Here is a 21,676-nt window from a genome sequence, read left to right as displayed (position 1 = left end):
AGTTTAGGATTATCTGATCAACCATGATCTCATTGAAGAGGGTCAAACTTGGGTCGAATAGCCTACTTCTACTCCTACATTTTATAGTCACCTCTGTAGTACCTTATCGATACTTGGGAAACACCTAAAATCATGTCACATACAATAATTACTTTCAAGTGGTTTTGCTTGGTTAGGCAAACATAGTAACAGAACTATAAGTGGAAATAATGACTTTCATTTTTGATTCAGATGAGGATGTCTGGTCTTAACTTCCTGCCTTTGCATAATACAAATAAATTGTTAACACTCGCCTAAACAACCCACAGGAACAATCAGACACTCAGTTGATGTTCTAACAAAATCATTCCACTCCAAAAGTAAGGCTTTGAACGGATAGCGGCGCGCATGCGCACTCCAGTGAAATGGCGATGAAGTGCGCAGGCGGGGTTGCGCAGACGCACCGTCGGTTCTGGGAACATCACGGCGCGCAAGCGCGACACCAGCCAGTGTTGGGGGGGTGAAAACCCCGCGCATTGGCGGTACCAGGGATAGCCAGGTGCGCAAGCGTGGTGTCGGTCTGGGGGTGAAAATAGCGCCGTGCGCAGGCGCGGTGTCGGCATGGGGCGAGCCCCCAGCCCAGGCGGTGTGTTATGCCGGGCATACTGGCGCGCAGGCGCGGTGTAGGCCGGCGGTTGATGTGACGTGGCAGAAGGTGAGGCGGGCTTGGCGGCCTCGGCGTGGACAGGCCACGGCTCCTCAAGATGTTGACGTTCAGCGAGTGCTCGTTGCTGCTTGGCCTCCTTAGCTACCTGTGCGGCGCCTCGGCATACTTCGTCAGCATCGATGCGCACGCTGAGGAGTGCTTTTTCGAGAAGGTAACGTCCGGCACCAAGATGGGGCTGATCTTCGAGGTGGCCGAGGGCGGCTTCTTGGACATCGATGTGGAGGTAAGAGAGCGCACGGCGCCGACTAGGCCTCAGGTTGAGCCAAGAGTCAGAGACGGGAGAGCAGACCCACCTCTTAGTCCCGCGGAGATGCCCAATCCACCCAGAGCTTGTCGTCTGGAAGTTGCCTGAGAACCCGAGGCTGGTGCCTGATCCTGTCCCTTCTTCCGCTTGAGGGGCATACTCACCCGGATTCATCATTTAATAAAGTCCGCTGCAGTGGTCCAGTAGTCGCAGAGGAGAAGGCCTCGCAGTCGTGGATCTGAGATCTGTACAACTGATGTAGCTAAAGTTGTGAAATATTGAACATACGTTGTCTGCATATAATCAGCGCATTGGTGAAATGTTTCACAGTTTATGTAGGAAAGTATGTGGAACATATGGTGTGATTGGATAAATTGGTTTGCCTGTAAAGTAGTCAGCATATATTTTGTGTTATTACTTCGTTCATTTGTTCTACAACTATACTGTTAATGTGACGTGGAAAGTAGCATTGCGAATTCTTTGATAGTACATGACACAGTGAGTGTGATGGTCTTAATTCCACTCTGTCTTATGGTTTTATGATAGAAGTTCGTGTGTGTGCACATTTCCATGATAAAACAGACAGGATAGGTGTATAGATAGGATGGGTTTATTAATGAAATGTGTAAAGTGAATAACAATTTGCTTAAAGTCTGCATGCTAGAATGGGTGAGGTTTTTTTGTATTGAAAGGTTAAAGACTATAAAGTATTCTATCAAGTTGTGCTGAAGCGTTTGTGTATTTCAATGTCATGTTCAAAGTGGTATATTTTCCAGTACTGTACTTTTTTTCCAACAATATGCTTAGTTTAGTGTCTCCATTTGAAATAAAATGAGAAATAACTTTAAATGTACACGAATTGGCTGTGAAATACAAACTTTTAAAAAACAATTTATGATTATCTGAAGTTCTATCAAGTGCTTGATGCCATATGGTGTGTTAGTTTGACTTCATTCTATTGGCCAATCCTACATTTTTCTTTTTACTGTCGAAACTGTGTACTCTGTTTATATTTCACTTAGAGTATGATCATGAATGTGCCAGATAATCACATTTTATAACATTAGATCTAGGAGAAGGAGTAATCCATCTGGCCCTTCGAGTTTGCTCTGCCATTCAATAAGATAATGGCTAATCTTTTCCACTTGCACACTCTCTCACTGTAACTCTTAACTCCTTTATTGTTCAAAAAAAAACTATCTTAGCTTTAAAAACATTTACTGAAGTAGCATCACTGGGCAGAGAATTCCAAAGATTCAGAACACTTTGGGTGATGAAGTTCCTTCTTAATTCAGTCCTAAATCTGCACTCTCTAATTTTGAGGTTATGCCTGTTTGTTCTAGTAAAAAAATCTCAACACCAGTTTATAGTCCAACAGACTTATTTGGAAGTAGTAGCTTTCAGAGCGCTGCTCCTTCAAGTAGCTGCTGATGAAACATAGCTACCTATGAAGGAGCAACGCTCCAAAACCTTGCACTTTCAAATAAGCCTGTTGGACTATAAACTGGTGTTGTATGAATTTTAACTTGGTCCGCTCCAGTCCAACACCAGCACCTACACCTCTTGTCCTAGTTTCACCTGCTAGTGGAAACATCCTCTCTACATCTGTCTTATCTATTCCCTTCATCATTTCTTACGTTTCTATCAGAACCCCTCTCATTCTTTACAATCACAATGAATATAATCCCAATCTGTCCGCATAAGCCAACCCCCTCAACTCCGGAATTAATGTATTGAACATCCTCTGCACCCCCTCCAGTGCCCGTATATCCTTTCTTAAGGAGACCAAAACTGCATGCAATACTCCAGGTGTGGCCTCACCAGCACCTTGTACAGCTGCAACATAACCTCCCCCTTTTAAACTCAAATTTGTGTGGAATTATGGTTGGTAATAGTTTGAAATCACGGATGAGTTAGCGAATTATCCAATTTTAGATTGCCATCCAGTTGCCATTTTTTTAGTTGAATTAGGTAAAACAAAAGCTGTTTTGTGGAGTTCTGCTAATTCAAGTGTGAGTAGATTCCATGCGAAGTGGTTTTCAGACTTTGTAAATTTGACCACGTGTTTAGCTGAGGTCATTCACAAAAAAAATTAACTTACAGGACAATGTGAAGGTATGTTGTTGAGAACTTTTCCCTGTCCTAACTACCACATTGTGAACAGTGTTAAAACTTTGATTATTTACAATACTTGTAAGGCTACAGGAATAGAAATGAGCAGCAGGACAATCAATATCAATCCATCAGAAAAGAGATGAGCTCAAAATTTGGGGTAGAGTAGAAACCATTCGTCCAGTCATCCCTGTGCTAATGCTATCAAAGCACTGTTCAGTGTCCTTTGCTCTCCATTTCATCTCTCAAAAAATACTTGGCTTAGGGGTGGCATGTTCTCCACTTCACCTTTTTACAGCATTTCAGAATTCTGTTTGCACAGTTATTTATAATGGGACAGTTCATGCCCTAATATCCAAATTAAAAATGTTTCTAGTTTGTATTTATACAGTTACACTTTAATGCTGGCCCTATAAGTAGTAAAATTATGCAATGAATTCTTAATATTTCAAACTCAAAGTTTTGTATTTTAATGTAAACTGTTCAATTGAAATTGTTTTCATGTTTTTAAAGCACTTATGGTAAAACCTAAATGCTGCTGAGGTTTTTTCCAATTTGTGAAAAGGACTCTGGAGTCTTAACTATCCATTTCCTCCCCTTAACAGTGAACAAACTGTAGTTGCAGCTGCTGTTAACAGACTGTATGCTTGTGGTCTCCAACCCAAGAACTTTGTGGTACTTCATTGGTGTATGGAGATTTTAATTGGTGCAAAATATTTAAATAATTTATCTGATTATTGGGTCTGAGAAATGGTGTTCTGATGTTGTCACTTTTCTTAAAAACTGCATCGCTTTCAGCTTTTCAGCATAGGGTGGACATTCACTGCCTTGTCTGCCTGGAAGCAGCTTTGTCCCGTTTCTCATTAATTTTGCTCCTTCAAGGTTGATGGTTGGGGCTCTAGGTTAGAGTAGTGCTGGAAAAGCACAGCAGTTCAGGCAGCATTGGAGAAGAAGGAAAATTGACATTTCAGGCAAACGCCTTTCTTAAACTATGTAAATCCAACATACTGGAACGACAGAGGTTTTGAGGTGTTTATGGTGATCTCTGAACATTTAAAATAACCAAAAAGGAGCTTTGTAATCACCAGGAAATTTCCCTGGTTAATGCACTGCAATGCAGGATTTATGCATTCTGGCCAATGCTACATTGTTTAGATAGAATTCCAGTTTGCAAAGTATAGAGTAAAATCCATGAGTCTGTGCAACCAATTGTCCCACCCCCTTACTTTTTCTCTATTATTTTACTTTACAAATATATACCCAATTTTCAAAAGTTAGTTTTCTATCTGGTTCCAGACAGTACATTCCAGATGATAACAAATCAATACCTAAAATGTAAACAAAAATCCTCCTTGCTCTTCTCTGGTTACATAGTAAATTCCATAATCTGTCTTTGGGTTGTTGGATTATAATTCTATCATCCTGACAGTAGTGACAATGCAGTACCATTGTCAAAAGGGAATGGGATTCACAAGACAATTACGTGAGCAGCTTTCATTATAAATATGGAAATAGGGCTTTTAATGTAAGAAGTTAGCAGTGTGTGCAGCTCGAAGACTTTTTTTAAACTCACATCTATGTAACAAAACCAGTAACTTTTTAAAGCTAACTTGGGTTAATTGTGGAGTTGAGTAGCTCCAAGGTGACACCTTTGGGCATAACGCCGCTCTTGCAAATAAGTCCCCAACAGGTGGATGCACAAGACTAAGACTAGGGTGTACCAGTACTTAGACAACCAACTTGGCTTACTCACAAAGCCTGAAAAGTTAGAATTGTCACTGCAAGTTGGAAATCATTCTTGTCAATGACAGATGATGCTGTGAAACCGACTTCCAAACTGGTTGATTGCACAAATGACAGGAGATTTTGGTGTTCCCAGCTTCTAAGCTCTTGCTTTTGTGAGTTAAATTCTCATGTCTATCTCTGGATGCATTTGGAGGTTCACTATCCTTTGGCTGATTGCATGCGGCTCCTCACAGAAAAAGGATATTGATCTCTCAGTGACTCTTGTAAAGTTAGGGATTTCTTTATGGATCAGATTGTTGGTTTTCTCAGAAATGTGCAGACACTTTTTCTTGCATTGCAGTGATTTTTAGATCATTTTTGCAATGCAGTATATGTTTGCCACCCTGAATATGTTTTATGATTGGTAGTTATACTTTTTAACCTCTTCCTTGTGCCTGACACATTCTAGAACGCTCACTGGCCTCGTGGTACGGAATGAGGTTATCATCCACATGGCTCATGAGAGGTCTCAGCTTTGGTACTGGTCTGTGCTAATTTCAACCAAGGTGTCAGGTGGCTCTTACAGCTGGAGTCCACCTTTGGCAAAATTAACTGATAGCTAAACCTCATACAGTGATTTGGTCATTTCCATCACTCTTTAGGCAGCTAGTTTGAATGGGGATATTTTACATCATTGCTTGTGTGAAATTTGTACATCTTTTATTATCAATTTTAAATGTACATTCTGATCTTTTGTGGATGATTTTTTAAAAAAATCTACTTTTCTCTTGTGTCCATTAAGTTTATACTTGACAGAACCTGTATCACGTTCACTGATAAGTAATTTTGTTTCCCACAGATTACAGGACCAGATGGGAAAAATATTTATAAGGGAGACCGGGAATCCAGTGGGAAATACACTTTTGCTGCGCATATGGATGGAACATATAAATTCTGTTTCAGCAACAGAATGTCCACTATGACCCCCAAGATTGTGATGTTCACTATTGACATTGGAGAAGCACCAAAAGGGCATGATATGGAGACAGAAGGTGGGATTTTATACTCACTGGGAGGAGGCTGAGATATGTACCTCACATCAGGGGTGGGCTTTGTTGGTTATTTCCTTTTTTCCTACTGGAGCTCTTGACAGTTGGAGCAAAAGTCATGGAATGTTTCATCACATTTGGAGTTTTATACAAGATTTGGGATTAACCTCATAAACCTAAATTTTTCAGCATTTGAATATTCTTGTGTAGCAGGGAAAATGAGAAAGAAAGGTGTTCAGCTGTCTAAGCTCTTCCCTCGAGGTCACTAATCTTGCACCACAGATTCTCTTATTCACATGGAGTTAATTTTCTTAAATTTTTTTATTGGACTTGTTTCATCACATGCTCCAGCTGCTTGTTAAGGATACACAGACACTTAGTTACAAATTTCACTTTTTAAAATGGCTATCACTTTGTATCTGTTATTATTCTGTTTCATTTCCTGTGTTTCTCACTTCTGTCTGATTTTCACTGCTCCTGCAAAAGCAATGAAAGCAAAGCTCCTAAGAATTATGAAAGACAATATTAATTCACTAATTAATTGCCCCAAAACTTGTGCTGGGCCTCCTCCCTAAACCATGCAAAGAACTGTTTGAGATAGTGATTAACTTGTTAAGCAATTGCAGAGGGTCTTTAAGAGTCAGTTACATTCATCTTGGGATTAGCGTTGCATATAAGACTAAACTGAATAAGGTTCATTGACCCTACAGAACATCAGTAAATGGGTTTAGTTTTTACAGCAGCCATTGGTTTCATGGTGCCTTCTATTCAAGGCAATATTTGGCTTCCAGTTTATTTTAATGAAAGTATATAAAGATGTCAGTGTTCCTGATATTTTGTAGGAATTCCTTCCTTAAAGTTGTGTCCACAAAGTGAAACTTCAAATGCAATAATATAAAGTGAATCAGAGTTTTCCTGTATGACCAATGTAAAAGCTTTTATCAGATTCTGTAGAACCATGCTCATCAAGAAAAAAAATTAAAACTTTGTAAACTTTAATTTTCTTTGGTGCTAAAATAACTTCTAACTAAAACAGCTTAAAATTTAATGGAATATATTGACATTCTTGTTTTCTTTAAATATTCATAAAGGGATGTAGTAATCTCTGGCTGGGCCGGCGTCTATTGCCTGTCCCTAGTTGCTCTTAAGAGGGTAGTAGCGAGCTGCTTCCTACTGGTTTCCTCTTTCAAACCCTGGCTGTAGGTGAGGGTTGAGGAGGTAAATGGCAAGAACAGAAACTACCTAAGGGGAGACAGCAGCTTCAAGTTGCAATATCCTGAAAAGCCACCAACTGGAGTGGCAGTCAGCTCAGTGCCATTCCAAAATGGCATTGATTGGATCACGTGATCCAAAAATCACGCTGGATGTAAAAATACATTAATGAAAATGTATTAAAGCTGTGTCTTTATACCAACCCTATTGAAATCACACAACATTAATACTGAACAATGTAAATCAAAGACTTACAATATATCTAAAGACAAAAACGCAAATTGCTACAACAGCTCAGCAAGTCTGGCAGCATCTGTGAAGAGAAATCAGTGTTAATGTTCCAGGTTGAGTGACTCTTCCTAAAAGCCGATTTTAGATATATATGTGAAGATTGTATTGACACACTGTACAATAGTGTAATACTACCTGATCAGGTTTGTTTAATATGACGAATCACGTTCAAACACAATAGTGATGTTTTAAAATAGTCATGTGATATTCTGCAGCTATATTCCTATGTATTTTTCTGGTTAATTTCTTATGATATGACACTTTTTGACCCTAAGTAATTAATACTTGAAAATGCCCGTGGCAAAGGAGAATTAACTGATTAAATGCATCTATTCTTTGACAAAGAATTCTTCATCTCCAAGGTTCCCGAGTGTGGATTTGAATGATGAACACAAAAGCTTCCTATTGCGTGTTAAAGTCTTTGATTTCACTTGAGATATCTTTTTTATTGTGGTTGCCACCTTTACTTCTTTTGTTTGTCATTTTAACAAATATCCTGTTTCTTTATAATTTGAAGCTGTACATTACAGCATTCTACTCTACATAATTATTTGTGATTAGATTGTCTGAGCGTTTGTTATGCAAGAGAACTGTGCAAGTGGTTCTGGGACTCTGAAATGTGGATCTCGATCAGCCAGCAATGTAAACCTGTTGAGGTATTTTAGGCTATGAGATATGCTATTGATCCTAGGACCACAGGTCTTCACCTGTCACAGCATGTCTTGTTGCGGCATGAGGTGACCCACACTTCCAGATCCCCAGAGGCACAAGCATGATATAAAAACACCTTGTTTTTCACTTTGTCCCCTTTTTACTTAAGTGTTCCTTTATCTTGAACTTTTATTTATCCCGTGTCCTTCTGTTTATCCTTTCCTTCAGGTGGTGGGGATACATGGGATGGTATGTCAATCAGTAAATAATTTTAATGTCTCTTTCTGCTCTCTTCGTTTTTGTTTTGTACTTTCCTGTTGATTGCAAAATTGAGCTTTTGGAACTTCTTTGTATTTGTTTTTATCACCATTGGAGGAATCATAGTGTCAGTGTTTCCAATGATGTGTTATGGCTGTTTGTGCTTACAATACTAATCCAGATATGTTGGCAGAGTATGAAAATGGGGAGTTGCTGCTGACATTTTGGAAGTGTTTACAATGAAACTGCACAGCAACCAGATGTATAATCTTAATCACCTTGTTATCTTAAACCATTAGCTGGGGTGGCAGTCAATCTTCGGTCCCTTTTGTATTTTTTAATTGTGGCTATTTGGGGGCTTACTTTTTGTACAAGGAAGCAGTATAGTAATCACTGTAGTCTCATTACTCAGATTAGTAGATATTTAAAATGCATTGATTTTGCTATCTCAATAAAATCAAAATATGCAATTCATTTATAAATGATAGCAGGCTGAAGCATGTCACAATTACACTAATGAATTACTACAGTGTAATGGAGCTCTCTGTTTTTTGAGCTATTATTACTTTGCATAAAATTTGAAACTGATACCTGCCATTCAAAAGTATGACATTTTACCTTCCAAAATTGTCCCTTAATTTTGTAAAAATGAACAAAGTTATTGAAGACTAATGTGCAGTTTGCCTTGTTGACCATTTTTGACCGAGCCACTCACAAGTTTTTGGAGCTTCAGAAAATTGGCTGTTTGCTACGAGGAATGGCTTTAACTGACTGAACAAATTGATGCATATTTGTGGAGGTTGCATTCTGATTTTGTTATTTGTTTCATAAAGCTCACCAGAACAAGTTAGAAGAGATGATCAATGAATTGGCTGTGGCCATGACAGCAGTGAAACATGAGCAAGAGTACATGGAAGTACGTGAGAGGATACACAGAGCAAGTATGTACACTTCCTTTCTTTTGAGCCATGTTTAGCTCTCTTTCACACTCATTCCCGGGCTGTGACATCTCCTGTTTCCTCTGGTAAGAGGCCCTGGGTGGGCAGCCCATTTATATGGGACAGTGAAGCCAAATCCAAATCTCTCCATGAGATGATGTCACTAATTAACCATCAGGGTGGGAACACAAGTACTCCTCCCACGTGTTCAGACCAATTTCTGCTTCCTTTGAGATCAATTTGTGGTATAGCCTGAGAATCAAAACACAGAATTGTTGGTTTGGATGACTGCGCATCTCACTGCCCTACATATATTTAATGTCACATCGCATACCTGACTCGTGCTTGCACAATTTACACCTCAGGTTTGATGGTTCATTTTTGAGATATGGACAATACAGGCAAGGCCTGTTGCCACTTGCCTGAGGTTATTAAAAATCAGCTGAAAATGTGTTGCTGGAAAAGCGCAGCAGGTCAGGCAGCATCCAAAGAACAGGAGATTCGACATTTCAGGCATAAGCCCTTCTTCAGGAAGGGCTTTCGGCTCTGATCTCCAGCATCTGCAGACCTCACTTTCTCCTCGAAGTTATTAAAAATCAGTCCCACAAAATGGGGTAGCCAGTAGACTGTAGTAAATTATTGATGTGGAGTTAGACAAATTAGGATTATATTCCCTCGAATTTGGAAAGATAAGTGGTGTTTTGATTCTGCTTTTAAGATATAGGCAGAGAGGATAGCATTTAGTCCATGATGTCTGCTCCAAATACCTTTCTGCTTCTGTCTGGAGACTAATGATATCAGTTGAAATATGGAAATATAGGGAAAGGTAGGCATTTAGGTAGATGATAAACCATGATCTGAATGAATGATGGAGCAGACAAAGCCCTCTGGGGTGGAGAATTCCAAGGATTCACCACTATCTCGAAGTGAAGAAAGTTTTCCCTATCTCAGTGAAATGGCCGAGCTCTTATATGAAATTATGTCCCTGATGCATGATCTGGAAGGGCGCTGACTCTGCATGATCTAAAAATTGGAACAATATCTATTGGGAATTCAATTGGAAACACTTCTCAAAAGGATGGTGAAAATTTAAAACACACTTTTGCAAACAGTAATCCATGTTGGATTTTTTTCTTTGTAAATATTTTTATTGACAAAAAAGATTTTAATTTTTTTACAAAATTACAAAATCACTGCAAAATAGTATAACAACCATATAATATAATGACAATAACAGAAAACAAACTACTATTCTACTCCACAAACCACTGAGGAGAGAAAAAAAAACTTAAATAAATAATACTAAGAAAAAATATTAAATTAAACCATGTTAAACTAAGATGAATTAATTATATTCAGTTAAATTACTGCACTCAACGTAATTCCACCAAAGCTCCCCACCACTGGGAGCATTTGTAAGCAAACTTATATTTGTTCAGGATTCTTCCCCAAGGCTCCCCTGGACAGCCAGACATAGCCCTCGTAACTACAATCAATATAGTTGATAAGACTGCATCTATAGAAACAGAAAGGGCCACCATATTCTATAAGACAGTTCTGTTTTCTGGTGCACCATACTCGTAAGGAAGTCCAGGGGGATGTGCTTCTTCACAAATCTATGCCAGCCTGAAAGTCCTGGGGGATTCTCCAGCACCCAGCTCATTAGAATGTTCTCCCTTGATCAGAATGAAAAAATATTAAACGCTTTCTTCCTATGCACGTCCAAAGAGGGGAGATTTGGCAAATCCAAGAGGAGGGACTCCGGATCCAACTTAATCTCAGTTCCCAAGAACTCATTCCAAACCCTCGCTATGGCACCCCAATACCTATGAAGCTTGTGGCATGACCACAAGCAATGAGTAAGAGTGCCAACATCTGTTTTACATTTGGGGACGCTCTTGTCTTAAATTTCACAAGTCGCTCCGGTGCCAAATGAGCCCTGTGGAGTACCTTCAGTTGCCCAGTCTGCGTCCTGCTACAAGTCGAAATCTTCCTTACGTTCTCCCAAATATCCTCCCACATCTCTTATGAGATTTCCACCCTGAATTCCAGATTCCACAGAACCGCTCAATGTCCTTCGAAGCATTACTTCCTAACAAGTGATAGAAGGTGTTGACTGAGAGAGCGCCCATGGACTGGAGCATACTCCTCTCCATATCCATCTTATAGGGATTAACCGTCAATGTAGTCTTTTTCTATATCAAGTCCCTAACCTGAAAGTATTGAAAGAGGTCCCTCAGAGGTAACTCATATTTCCGACTCAGCTGCTCGAAAGACATCATGACCTCCCCGTCAAATAAATCTCCCAAACAGGAGACTCCTGTAGACTCCCAGACCTTAAAGTCAGAGTCCATCGACCCCAGCCGGAACCCTAACATTCCTGCTATGGGAATGAAACGGGAAATTTTTTGTAAGTTGCTCTCACCCTGCTGCTTTATTCTCCATGCTTTAACCGTGTTAAGGACAATCTGGTTTCTGCAATAGTCCATAACTGTCCTCTTGTCCGTAAACAACAAATTGATGTGGAGGCATTTTGCCTGGAAGGCCTCTATGTCGAACCAAATTGACCGCGTCTTGGCAGGACCAGTCAGCCACGTCGGATAGTAAGGAACTCAATTGATATTTCTTAAAGTCCGGGAAATCCAAACCTCCCATCCCCTGTGGAAGCTGCAATTTGTCCAGCTTAATAAAAGACGCCTATGATGCCAGATGAAACATCCAAACCAACTGTAAAGCCTCCGTAGTGCTTGCCTAGGGAGCATCAAAGGCAGCGTTCGCATGGGATATAATAAGAGGAAGAAGCTATTCTTACCCAACGAGGATATCAGAAGATCCTCCCAGCACCGAAGGTCCTGACTCAGCTTCTCCAGCAACTGCACAAAATTAGCTTTATATAATTGATCGAAGGCCAGGATGATAAAAATGCCTAAATACAGGAAACCTACCTGTGACCACCTGAAAGGGAAACTGGTTCTATCCCCAAACTCTGATTTTCTAGTAAAATCAGCCACTGGCATGGGCTCCGACTTCATTAAAATTAATTTTATATCCAGAGAGCAAACCAAATGGATGAATCGCTTGTATCAAATGGGGCGCCGATGTTATCTGATCAACTTAAAAAAAAGAAGCACATCATCCGCATAGAGGGTGATCTTGTGCCTTGTTGTGGTTCTGCTCGCCGAGCTGTAAGTTTTTGCTGCAAACGTTTCGTTCCCTGGCTAGGGAACATCATCAGTGCAGTGGGAGCCTCGTGTGAAGCGCTGCTTTGATGTTTCTTCCGGTATTTATATTGGTTTGTTCTTGCCGCTTCCGGGTGTCAGTTTCAGCTGCAGTGATTTGTATGTGGGGTCCAGGTCGATGTGTCTGTTGATGGATGTTCTTGCCGTTTCCGGGTGTCAGTTTCAGCTGTAGTGGTTTGTATATGTGCCTGTCTGACGCTACCTCCGGGGCAGTTATGATGGGATCCCTCCGGATGGCCTCCACCAGTGGTTCAGTCAGCAATGTAAATATTAGTGGCGAGAGAGGATCCTTATCAGCTTCCACTGCTGACACTAAAATTATCTGACCTTATACTATTCGTGAGAACTGCTGCTTTTGGGTCACTATAACACTGTAACCCACTTGGCAAAAACCCCTCCAAAACCAAACCGTTCCCGTACATAAGAGGTATGGCCACTCCACCCGTTCAAATGCTTTCTCTGCATCCAGGAGACTAACAAGCCCAGAATCGAACCTTGCTGGTATACCTGACCATGTTTAATACTCTTCTAATATGATTAGTAGACCTACGACCCTTGATAAAACCTGTCTGGTCCTCCTTTACAATGAAAAGTAAAGCCCTCTCCAACCTTAACGCCAGCGTTTTCGATAGAATTTTAAAATCCATGTTCGGTAACAATAAGGGCCTGTACAAAGTGCGATCCTCTGGGGATTTCCCTTTCTTAAGAATAAGAAAATTATTTGCTTCTCTGAGAGGATGGGAGGCAGTGCGTATCCAAGAGTGGCGTGGTCAGCATGTTTACAACTCCATATAAAACTCACTTTGAAATCCATCTGGGCTTGTCACTTTACCACACTGGAGCTGTCTTATGGATTGTCAGGGGGGCATTCAGAAAGGATGCCTGCTCTGAAGTTACACCCAGAAGGTCCAGGGCCTTAAAAAAGGACTCCATCTTCAACAATCTGTCCTCACAGCCCTCGAACTGGTACAGCTCAGAGTAAAACTTCCTAAAATCTGCATTAATCTTTTTGGCATTGCAAGTAAGAGTACCTACATTCTCTGATGGATGTGATAGATTGGGGGGCTCTCTTCTTTCTAGCCAGGTACGCTAGATATCTACCCGGTTTATCACCATACTCAAATAACCTCTGATTCGCAAAAGAGATTTCCCTCTTTGCTATCTCAGTGAGTGCAGCATTCAAAGTAGCCGTGAGGGCTGTAATCCGCTGCAGTTTGTTTACAGATGGTCTGTCAAAGTATGCTAACTCAGTTGCCTTCAGGCATGCCTCGAACAAACGCTGCTGCTCTCCCCTCTGCTGCTTCTGGGTCGCTGAGTAAGAAATAAGTCCAACCCCATGCATAGGCCTTGGCAGTCTCCCAGAGCACCAATGGATTACTGGCTGTATCCAAATTCATGTCTAAAATATTTTAAATTCCTGCGAAAAATACTCTATAAACTTGCTATCCTTCAAGTGGAAGGGGTCCATGTGCCAGTGCCGGGAGACTATCCCATGAACACTGGCCTTGACCTCCATGTACACTGCCGCATGATTGGAAATGGCTGTGTTCCATATTCTGCAAGAGAGCACCGAACTCAAAAAGGTCAGTGGGACAAAAAAACATCAGTCTTGTATTGCACTTATTTGGATTAGAGAAAAAGGTGAAATCCCTACCTTCAGGGTGAAGACATTGCCACACATCCGCCAACCCCAGCTCCCTGTTCAGGTCCATCAACTGCCTGGATACCTGCAAGACCCCTAGGCATCCGGTCCACTTCAGAGTCAATAAGACTATTAAAGTCTCCCCATATAATTGTATGATGCACCCCAAGGGCCATCAACCTGGAAAGCGCATCCGTTAAAAATTTGAGGGGATGTGCCGGGGGCAATATACATTCAAAATCCCATATTCCTCTCCATGTGTTAAAACTGTCGGAATTATAAACCGCCCATGTTCATCCTTAATTTGGTCTAACCTTTGAAATGGGGGATTCTTCCGGATGAGAATAGCAACTCCTCTACTTTTCGAATTAAAGGACAAGAAAAACATCTGTCCAAACCCTCCTTGCTGCAACTTCAAGTGCTCCTTATCTATTAAATGTGTTTCTTGTAGCAAGGCTACATCAACCCCCTCTTTGCTAAGGCTTGAAAGTATCTTTTTTCTCTTAATTGGTGAATGACTCCCCTTAACGTTCCAGGTGCACCATTTAAATGAATAGCTGGCCATAGCCATCCGAAATGGTTTGTAATCATCCTCCCCCCCCCAAGGAGGAAGAGCCCCTCTCATAGCGTGCTGAGTGAAAACAACAATAAACAGTTCATATAAATTTAAAAATACAACTTGCAAATCTATCAAATCAAAACTTCTAGCAGCTTCTTTTACAACATACCAACATATAATACAAATGAAAGGAGACTTTCCCACTTGCCAACATGTTACTCATTAACCCCTCCGTGGCTCCTCCTAGCTGAAGCCATGCAGCAGTCCCAGACTACACAAAGTAAGAAAAAGTAGACAAATCTTGTAACAAGAAAGTTAAGAGTGGGCACTAAACCGTCCCATCCACACTGTAACCCAGGTACTCCTGGTAGAACAGAAATATATAACACTCCTTCTCTTCCCCCACCACACACAGACACACACAGACACACACACACACACACACACACACACACACACACAGACACAGACACACACAGACACACACACACACACACAGACACACACACACACACACAGACACACACACACACAGACACACACACACACACACACACACACACACACACACACACACACACAGACACACACACACACACACACAGACACACACACACACACACACACACACAGACACACACACACACACACACACACACACACACACACACACAGACACACACACACACACACACACACACACACAGACACACACACAGACACACACACACACACACACAGACACACACAGACACACACACAGACACACACACACACACACACACACACACACAGACACACACACACACACACACACACACACACAGACACACACACACACAGACACACACACACACAGACACACACACACACAGACACACACACACACAGACACACACAGACACACACACACACACACACACACACACACACAGACACACACACACACACACACACACACACACACAGACACACACACACACACAGACACAGACACACACACACACACACACACACAGACACAGACACACACACACACAGACACACACACACAGACACACACACACACACACACAGACACACACACACACACACACACACAGACACACACACACACAGACACACACACACACACACACACACAGACACACACACACACACAGACACACACACACACACAGACACACACACACACACACAGACACACACACACACACACAGACACACACACACACACACACAGACACACACACACACACACACAGACACAGACACACACACACACACACAATCAAAACGAAATGATAAAAGAACAAAGGATGACAGGACAGGAGAGAGAAAAAGGGGAAAAAAATGATAAACCCCATCTTTATTTTAAATAAGCACCCCACACACACACACACACACCCCCTGACAACCAGGTAAACCTGACAAATTACAGGGAAACACAAAATAAACATTATTGTCCATATCATTCAAGCCAGCTAATCTGTTTTGAAGCATCCAAGAAGTCCTTTGCCTTTTCCGGTGATTCAAAATTGAACATGGACCCTCTGTGGCTGAAACGTAATATTGCCAGATATCTTATGGAATACTGGATATTCAAGTCCCTCAGCTACCTTTTTTCCTCATCAAAGGCCTTTCTCTTATGAATTACGACCGCAGAGAAGTCTTGGAAAAGCATAATTCATGATCCTTTGTATATCAGAGACTGTGGATCCTTCCCGAGTACTCTAGAGGCATCCAGCATTATTTGCTTATCTCTGTAGTGCAGGAGTTGTACTAGGACCAGGGGCACTGGTTTGATCCAGGCCTGCGCACTGCGATTCAGTGAGCCCGTTTGACCCCCATCCGGCCTGCCTCCACTTCCAGCTTCAAAAACTGCAATAGCAGTTGCTCCAAGAAACGGATAAGTTGGCCTTCCTCTCATTCTGGAAGCCCCACCAGACGGATATTCTTCCGACAGCCTTGTTTTTCGAGGTCGTCGACCTGTACCTCCAAGGCCCATAAATGCTGTTCCAGAGCCTGGACCCGACCCACTAAGGATTCCGTCGCAGTTTCGGAGGCCACGACCTGTAGCTCCACCTCCCCGACACACTGCCTGAGACACTGGATCACTTGGTCATGCTTCTGCAGCATGATTGAGATCGGTTCAAGCCTGACCTGGGTCTCCTCTATTGCTGAATTGATCTTCTCTCAAAGTTTCACAGACTCCGAGACCAGGCTCTGCTCCAGAGGTAAGTCCCCTGGGATGATCGTGGAGGCTGCCGTTGCCGCCATGGGTGTGTCCATTCCGGGGAGGGTCCCTGCTTGCTGCAATCCTCAAGGTCCTTTCACTTTGATCATTTTCCTAACTAATTTAAAATAACACTGAACAATTCCAGGGATCAAAAAAATAACTATTTCCACCACACTAGGTAATAAAGGGAGGGTGGGTGCACTACTTTGTCTGGGTTCTGGTGCAGGACTCAGCAGGCAGACCTACTGGGTTGCCGCCATCGTGAATCACCCCAACTGTCAAATTTAAATTGGCTATTTTTATATTGTGCACATTTATTAAAGAGATATGAGGCAGAGACAAACATATGGAGTTGGGCTGCAGGTCAGTAATGATTTCACTAAAATGCAGAATGAGTTTGAAGGCTGAATGGTCTTCTGCTATTCCTGGGTTCATTTGTCTATTGGTTGTACAGATTCTGTTCCCTGATGGGGATATTATAAAATTGTGGCATATTTTGTGCTAGTCTTTTTCAGGCATCCACCCACAATAAATGCAATTTCATCATTTTAAACCTCTGTGTTGCTACTTTATTGCTGTAACCACTTGGCTATCACGTCATTCCATGCTCAGAGATGATTCCTATTTGGAAGGAACAGAGGAAAGTCAGTCCTTGTGTCCATCTTAAGAACTTATGAAGTGGCAATCTTTTTTAAAAAAAAGCTACTGAGGTGCTATTTATAGGAGAGTGTGACACCAGAATCAAACAGTCAAATTTTAGTTTGAAGAAGGGAAGGATGGCAAGAATTTATGGATCAGAAATGAACAAATTGGTGCAATCCCCGATTACAAACCAAACTATAAGCGATGCCAATCTGAATATGATTTTTTGTGATTTTACAGTAACATTATTAGTTATGTAACTGGATCAGTCCTGTTTAATCCTATCATATTTTCTCTACAGTCAATGACAACACAAACAGTAGAGTGGTCCTCTGGTCTTTCTTTGAAGCTCTGGTACTAGTTGCCATGACTCTTGGACAAATCTACTACCTGAAGAGGTTTTTTGAAGTCCGAAGGGTTGTGTAGCAGCCTCTTGTAGAAGTTCAGCATCGGAGCCACAATCTGAAAAGGATCTGGTCACAACAGCTTTTAATACTTTGTCACTTGACTGAAAATCTTTCACGCACTGTGTTATTGGTCTTCATTTACTGCTGTTTATATAAAATCCTTTGTAGTACAATATTGGGAGTCCATGGGTATAAAAGAATAATTTGCAGAGGCCATAAGTTGCAATGTAGGGGATTTTTAATGCTCCAAATCAGCTCAGATCAACTGTACAAAGGGATCTGACGAATGTGCAAGCCCACCTGATGTTTTTAAAGCATTTCTGTAACAGTGTGTAAGCAGTTTATTTTGTTGGCAGTGCTGTACATAGATTGCCCAGCTTTTGGAACATTAGTATTTCTCTACAATTTATTTTTCAAAGTGGCTGTGCGTTTCTGTGGAGGATTTCTGAAAATTTACAATTAGTTTAATACACAAGATATAGATTTACTGTAACTGTCCAGACATTTTCTTGTTGTCACAGTTGATTTTCTTTTTCCTTTCATTATCTGTTTTCACCACTGGAACCAAGTGAACCCCTGGGTTTTATGGTGGTTTGTTATGGGTGTGGATGTTTTTATAAAAATCCATATGAAAATGATTTTTATTTGCTTTGCTGTAATTAGTTTCTAACATTGATGATGGGCTTAAACTGCAAACAAGATGGAAAAGCATTAGGTGTGTGGGTTGCTGATTAAGATGTGACCAGTGTGAATAAGTTGCTTGTACTTGGTCTTTTGAAAATCTTTCACTCAACAATTTTGTACAATTTACAGTTATGGTTTATCTTCATGTTGAGGTAAACTCGTATTACTTTAGGCGGGACACCAGCAGATAAAGCTCCACAATCCCACAACTTCACATTATCAAAGGTTCTTTTATTTTTTTAAGAATAAAGCGAATGTTTCTTGATTCTGAAAATGCAGCAGTTTAAAGTAATCCTGCCTGTCATGGGCTATCCAGGCGCCTGATTGCACTGGTTTGTTACCTCTTTGCCAATGATCGGTAATCTTTCTCGCAGAATAAGTATTTAATTTTTGGCTGTGATGTTGAGCAGTATTTTGTTCCCAATTTCAACTCTTGTACCTAGACTTCAGAATATCTGTGAAATCCCCATTAACTGAAACATTCTTTATTGTAAAAGCCCAGAAATTAAAGCTCCGAGGAAGAATGAAGGTAATTTGGGGAAGGGTTGGTGAGATTTTTCACATTTTTTAAAAAAAAAAGTCCTGACTGACTTTACACCCCAAACAATGCTGCATTTATAATGAGATCTTGCAGACTTTGAACAGTGGAAAATTAATATTTAATTTGCCAGATAAAACCGATTCTCGGTTTGGAGAAGGTTGCAGATCTTCAGTGGCTGGTAATGTATAATTAAATGCTGTCTGGTATTTTGAACCACGGAGCATCTGCATTGATTTGGAATTTGACTTATGGATATTGGCTGGAAAGACTTTTGATGGATTTAAAAACTTGTGGTGATTGTGGGATTTTCAAAAAGAACAGGTTCATAAACCTTCACCTGATTTAAAAAGAAATCAGCTGTCTGCCAACACTTTTTGAAATCTTTATGTAACATCACATCTTAAATGGATCAGATGTGATATGATGTAAATTCAAGTCTAAAGTGTATCTCTAATAAAATGACCCAAGCCAATGATAATTAACGTAATATTCTCACATTCTCTTCAAATGATTTGAGGTGCAGAGGAGATGTAATCATTGTGTTTGCATTCTGTCTTTTGTAAACATTTTGCCGATATGTGTACAGGTAAAGTTCATTACAGTAAACAAAATTCCAATTGAGTTTTAAATTCAAAGCGAGGCAGTATGTACATAATCTTGCCAAATCATGAGAGCATTGTTTATTTGATCATTTCAGGTGTGTGTTATAACATGCTGCTTTGTTGGTAGGAATTTGAACCATATGATCGAATTGCCTCACACTGGTGTCTCATTTAAAGCCAAGAGTCAGCTAATGCTGTGAGACCAGTAGGGTTTTACCCAAGCTGCTCCATACCTCTCACCTCTCTTCTTCTCACTCTTTTCTCCTCCCCCACCTCCCAAAGAGAACTCCATCTCATCTTCATCTTCTTCCTCTTTCCTCCCCCCCCCCCCCCCCCCACCCCTCCCCGATGAGGGTTCAGCTTTGTGAATGATCCTGAGTTAGTATTACCATGGTTGCTGAATGTCTGTGGTTTGCCAGTGGTGAGTATTATTGCTGCAGTGATCTGGTGTAGCAGGAATCACTAAAGACAGTCAATTTTTTTTAAATGATATTCTGCAAATGTAGTTTTACTCTCTCAAATACAGTTGGCCAAATTAATTTGAATAAAGCAAAAAGGTGAACTTACAAAAACTGAGAATTTGAAACAAATGTTCTGGAAATGCAATAAGGGTGAATTTGATGTTTGGGGTTTGTACAATCCTAATGAAGAGGAATACAAAATGCTCACCGTCTCTTTACATATGCTAGGATTAGTGCAGCAAATGTGTAATATGGTTATTTACCAGAAATTTGTCATTTAAGACTGGTTTTTCCAACTGTCCTTGTACAGTCACCTCCATAAAGATACCTAGTCTTCCACATTTGAAGGTTGTGGTACAGTGACAGATATCTAGCATGTGGTAACCACTCAATTGAATTCAGTTCCAATCTTATTTGTATTATTTTCCATGAGTGTACTTTCAAATAAAAAATATATTCATTAAAATAATTTAAGTAAATCAGGACAATCCTGTTGAATTTCCTAGGCCAAGATATGGAGATGGGAGGTGTTCAAATTACATGTGCTTGTGGATTCTGTTGTTCTTATCACCTTAGATTTTGAAATGTTTTCCTAAGTTACCTATTCTATTGATATTTTCCTTATATTCCCACCCTACAGGTGCTTTGGTTGAACCGAATAGATCTGAGCAAAAAATACTTAGTGCTTTGATATTAATTGTGAAAGTTAACTCCTTTTTCATTGACCTTTGCAATAAGAATTAACTTGTTAAAATTGCAAGATCATTACCTTTTAATACTGGAAGGATTCTCTGGTGGGTGATGTGGTACAAGCCTTAGAATTCAAAATCCATTTTAACCTTGAACTGTGTTAAATTAACTGATAGTTGGGACCATACGAAGAATCCTCTGCCCTAGTGGGATAAACAAGAGTTCCTACCTCCTGATTGTGAATTTGAGCGAGGACGGAATTGTGCTTGGATCTTTCCTCCAGGCCGAAAACCTACTGTCGCTCACTTTTTGTGACTGATCACTGTAACAGGGTATTATTGGGTGTAATGGAATTGTGTCTTAGCTTGAAGCTACTAATTTCAAGAAATGAAGGGGATGTTTGAAATGGAAATTAATACCAACACTTTTAGAATCTGATCTCTCTTACTTTCCTTGTGAGCCATCATGGTTATTGGTTACTGCAGTTGAAAATGTGTTGCTGGTTAAAGCACAGCAGGTCAGGCAGCATCCAAGGAATAGGAAATTCGACGTTTCGGGCATAAGCCCTTCATCAGGAATGCCTGAAACGTCGAATTTCCTATTCCTTGGATGCTGCCTGACCTGCTGTGCTTTAACCAGCAACACATTTTCAACTGTGATCTCCAGCATCTGCAGACCTCATTTTTTACCTATTGGTTACTGCAGCTTGTTTCTCTGAGGCTTGTTGAGTTAAACTGTGCATCATTCTGCAGTGACATTGTTCAGACCACAGGTTGTTTCTCAG

At 40.7% G+C, this 21,676-nt stretch overlaps 1 protein-coding gene across 1 annotated transcript; it reads left to right on the top strand.

Moving 5' to 3' along the window:
• Positions 1 to 561: 561 nt before the first annotated feature.
• On the top strand, positions 562 to 20,671 carry tmed2 (transmembrane p24 trafficking protein 2). The gene is made up of 4 exons (XM_060843322.1): positions 562 to 929; positions 5,647 to 5,839; positions 9,082 to 9,189; positions 17,809 to 20,671. The coding sequence occupies exons 1-4, from the start codon at positions 744 to 746 to the stop codon at positions 17,931 to 17,933; spliced, it is 612 nt and encodes a 203-aa protein (XP_060699305.1). The 5' UTR covers positions 562 to 743; the 3' UTR covers positions 17,934 to 20,671.
• The last annotated feature ends 1,005 nt before the right edge of the window (positions 20,672 to 21,676 follow it).

This window comes from Hemiscyllium ocellatum, chromosome 24, assembly GCF_020745735.1.
Source record: "Hemiscyllium ocellatum isolate sHemOce1 chromosome 24, sHemOce1.pat.X.cur, whole genome shotgun sequence".
Taxonomy (NCBI): domain Eukaryota; kingdom Metazoa; phylum Chordata; class Chondrichthyes; order Orectolobiformes; family Hemiscylliidae; genus Hemiscyllium; species Hemiscyllium ocellatum.
The sequence above is the reverse complement of the archived record's forward strand: the minus strand, read 5'-3'. Positions and strand labels throughout refer to the sequence as shown.